General features: G+C 35.0%; 1 protein-coding gene across 1 annotated transcript; it reads right to left on the bottom strand.

The window, feature by feature from the left end:
• Positions 1 to 277: 277 nt before the first annotated feature.
• On the bottom strand, positions 278 to 3,691 carry LOC128093598 (protein serrate-like). Its single transcript, XM_052711039.1, has 2 exons — positions 2,756 to 3,691; positions 278 to 868 (listed from the first exon to the last, which is right to left on the bottom strand). Exon 2 carries the CDS (start codon positions 800 to 802, stop codon positions 524 to 526), a length of 279 nt encoding a protein of 92 aa, XP_052566999.1. The 5' UTR covers positions 803 to 868; positions 2,756 to 3,691; the 3' UTR covers positions 278 to 523.
• Positions 3,692 to 4,462: the final 771 nt, after the last annotated feature.

Here is a 4,462-nt window from a genome sequence, read left to right as displayed (position 1 = left end):
ATCTCGGTTTCCACCCGTCAGCAGGAAACATTGCTTCCAATATCGCAAACGATTATTTCCGATATCGCAAACGTAACGCAGTAACATACCCCGCCAAAAGCACGCAGAACGCAGCCACTTCAATATTTACCTTTTTGAATTGACCGTTGCTGCTCGAAATTTCGATAGAAATAAGAAGAAAAAGAGTTCATTTAAATTTTATTTATTTGTTCATATCAAAACAGAATCAAAAGTGGTGACGATTCGAACGAAGCGATAAATCCGATCTGGCCTCGATGTCCGTGGTGCAGCTGGGTACTGCTGGGCGCCGTCGTCGCCGTTGACAAGTTGCTTTAGGAGAAGGAGGAGGCGTTTCCGCAGTGCACTCGTTGATGCACGGTTGATGTCAGCGTTTGACGTTTTGTGCAACAGAGTGGGCGAGTGACGTCGGCGGCGGGGCCACTCGGATAGAGGTGATGCTAATATGCTTGGATAGAGGTGATGCTAGCGTGCTTGGGCCGGCGATCTAGATGATTTCCGCGTCCTATTTTAGACTCAGTTCCGAGCTGGCACGCCGGAAGTTCTCCTCGTCCTGGAGATTTTGGCTCTTTTCCTCTACGCGCCTTCGGGAAAGGTCCTGGTGCGGACTCAGGTTCATGCCGGATCCCAAGTGACTCCACACAAGAGCAACGAAGGTGCCCAAGCATTGCGCCACGATCGTGATTCCATTTCCGATTTTCACCTTGAGGATCAACTTGAGCGGAGCGGCCTCCGCTAGGGGACCGTCCGCCTGGAACGAGCCCCAGTTTGGACGCCGTGGCATGACAGAATCTCCGCTAGCTGTTGGGTCTGTCGAGGTGTTTGTCGAACCCACGCTTCAATGTTGGAACTGCGAAAGAAAACATAAAATTAAGTTTTAATCATCGTCTCTTGACTCTTGAAAAAAACATTTAAAAAACAAAATAAATTTCAAAACTTCAATATAATACAGATCCAAAAGTTCAAAAGTATAAAAAAAAAATCCGGAAATTCAAAAATTCAAAAATTCAAAAATTCAAAAATTCAAAAATTCAAAAATTCAAAAATTCAAAAATTCAAAAATTCAAAAATTCAAAATGTCAAAAATTAAAAAATTCGAAAATTCAAAATGTCAAAAATTCAAAAATTCGAAAATTCAAAAATTCAAAAATTCAAAAATTCAAAAATTTAAAAATTCAAAAATTCAAAAATTCAAAAATTCAAAAATTCAAAAATTCAAAAATTCAAAAATTCAAAAATTCAAAAATTCAAAAATTCAAAAATTCAAAAATTCAAAAATTCAAAAATTCAAAAATTCAAAAATTCAAAAATTTAAAAATTCAAAAATTCAAAAATTCAAAAATTCAAAAATTCAAAAATTCAAAAATTCAAAAATTCAAAAATTCAAAAATTCAAAAATTCAAAAATTCAAAAATTCAAAAATTCAAAAATTCAAAAATTCAAAAATTCAAAAATTCAAAAATTCAAAAATTCAAAAATTCAAAAATTTAAAAATTCAAAAATTCAAAAATTCAAAAATTCAAAAATTCAAAAATTCAAAAATTCAAAAATTCAAAAATTCAAAAATTCAAAAATTCAAAAATTCAAAAATTCAAAAATTCAAAAATTCAAAAATTCAAAAATTCAAAAATTCAAAAATTCAAAAATTCAAAAATTCAAAAATTCAAAAATTCAAAAATTCAAAAATTCAAAAATTTTAAAAATTCAAAAATTCAAAAATTCAAAAATTCAAAAACTCAAAAATTCAAAAGTTAAGATTTAAGAATTTTAGAATTTTAGAATTTTAGAATTTTAGAATTTTAGAATTTTAGAATTTTAGAATTTTAGAATTTTAGAATTTTAGAATTTTAGAATTTTAGAATTTTAGAATTTTAGAATTTTAGAATTTTAGAATTTTAGAATTTTAGAACTTTAGAACTTTAGAATTTTAGAATTTTAGAATTTTAGAATTTTAGAATCTTAGAATTTTAGAATTTTAGAATTTTAGAATTTTAGAATTTTAGAATTTTAGAATTTTAGAATTTTAGAATTTTAGAATTTTAGAATTTTAGAATTTTAGAATTTTAGAATTTTAGAATTTTAGAATTTTAGAATCTCCTTTTTTGGAATTTTCGAATTCAAGAATGTTTGAATTTTAAAATTTTAGACTTTTAGAATTTTAAAATTCGTTGATCTAGAGTACTTTTTCAAAACAACCCAATTTTAGAATTTTAGAATTTTAGAATCTCCTTTTTTGGAATTTTCGAATTCAAGAATGTTTGAATTTTAAAATTTTAGACTTTTAGAATTTTAAAATTCGTTGATCTAGAGTACTTTTTCAAAACAACCATGGGTTTCCTATGTACATAAAACCGTTTGGAAAAGTATGCGAGAAATGTAATGATTAATAAAACTCCACAATCCAAAAATTTAAAATTGAATATTCAAGAATTCAAAAGTACCCTCGAGATGAGCCTGCGCAAAATTTAAGTTGATTTGTATTTTTACAGTTTTGTGTGCGTCTTTTTTACGATTTGTGATTGTAAATAGATTATTTCAACTAAACTTTATAAATACTTTGAAATGTAACGCTTTTACATGGGGTTTCAATGAAAATGTATACTTTAAGCAGTAGTTTTCTTGTTCTGATTTTTTGTGGAAATTGTAAAAGAAGAGCAGAGAAGAATTCCCTAACCGGGAGGGAAATTGCTGTAACATCCATACATTCTTTCAGCAGGTAGGTAAAAACAGAACTTACTAATCGATCAGATCCAAATCATTCTTCCCACCAAATGTAGTTTACAGATGCCTGCACAGCAAACACCCAACGAGTGCTGAGCCTTACTCGATCGCATCTCCGAATCGTTTGCAACACGCGAACTGCAAGTTTTACACGACGAGCACCTCAGACCGCCACCAGCAGCTCCCAGAGTTGTATCTGAAGGACCTCGCAAACGGGGAGGATCACTTAGAGGGCACAAGGTCAGACGGAAAAACTCGGCATCTCGCGAATCCCGTACACATACACCGATTGGCAACCTGTCCAACGAGCGTCCCAAGAGTGTAGGCTTGGCGCGACGCTAGGCTCGCCTTGTATAAAACGTTGAGGAGGGCGATCTTGAGCACCGCCAGCTGTAGCAAACACACGACGCGGCAAGATTGTCCAGATGGTCCAGACGCTCGCGGAGATGCACCGGTGACGCGCATGGAGTACAAATCTGGTTCCAACACGCCAGGCCAAACTCAAGAGCGGAGGCGCCGGGAGAAACGTATCGCACGCCAAAGAACAACCGAAATTCCGGGTCACCACAACACAAAGGTACACAGCTGGAGCGCGACCAATGCCGTATCAACTTCGCGTTGTTGTGATTATAAAATAGCCGCCAAAGCAGGTGCAGGTATCCTTGCCGGAAGTCTGTCTAGTCGTTGCTGAGCAGCTTTGAAGCGGATTACTCAGGCGTGACGTGCGAAAAATCCTTTTCAGCTGACTGGCTCGTCCACTTGTCCAGAAAGGTGGCCAATTCTCGCCTTCAACAGCACAAATTGTCCGCCCGCTGCTCTGCCGGTGTAGTTGATACTTTTTGATCTGCAAGAAAGAATGCGAATGTAAATTTCAATAATTAATACGAACTAATTTAACTTACCAATTCTTGATCAATTTTTGGCCAAAATATTGTCCCCGCGGAAATGTGGCACCTTCACGAATGTTTTTTTCTCGTTTGTTTATGTTTTGCCTGCCCAAGTGCGCACCGCAAACAGCTAAATCTGACAGCGTAACGCATTGGCTGCGGCAGGCTGCACAGACAAAAGGACCGCAAACATGATGTTTGCGATTTCGGAAACATTTTTTTTCAATATCGAAAACAATTTTTCCAATATTGAAAGAATTCTCGATGAATTCGGAAACGAGCACTGTTTGCGGATTCATCGCAATATTTTTCCGAATCCGCCGGCCGGATTTTGTTCCGTGTATGAGAGTCGCAAGAATGAACAATTTTCTTCTAGTTTCTAAATCCGTTAATATTACAGTTGAAAAACTTAGAACAAATGCGTTAGTCAGAAGAGTCAAAAATAAAATTAAACTTCCTGTTTCAGTAATTATGGTTGATCAAAGCCTTGTCACCATTTTCAACGAAAAAAAAAACATTTAATTAACTCACTTCTCCCACATTCCTGTCGTCTGCAAACATTGCCTTATCCCACAGATTCAACAGAATGTACAGAAGGATTGAAGAACTGTCGATACTTTTTCCGCATGACATTGTATGGCAATAGGGTAACCATTTTTCAAATGGACGCTATGTCAAATTGCTTGACATATTTTCAGGTTTTGAACTGTTGTTCATGAAATTTTCCAAACACAAAAAGAATAAATTTCGTTTTCTACAGGAAAATAGTTAACGATGGTTCTTGTGTCCTTTTGAAAACTAACCTGAGATCTAAACCAAATAATTCTCCGTCAACT

Source organism: Culex pipiens, chromosome 3 (assembly GCF_016801865.2).
Source record: "Culex pipiens pallens isolate TS chromosome 3, TS_CPP_V2, whole genome shotgun sequence".
NCBI classification, from domain to species: Eukaryota; Metazoa; Arthropoda; class Insecta; order Diptera; family Culicidae; genus Culex; species Culex pipiens.
The sequence above is the reverse complement of the archived record's forward strand: the minus strand, read 5'-3'. Positions and strand labels throughout refer to the sequence as shown.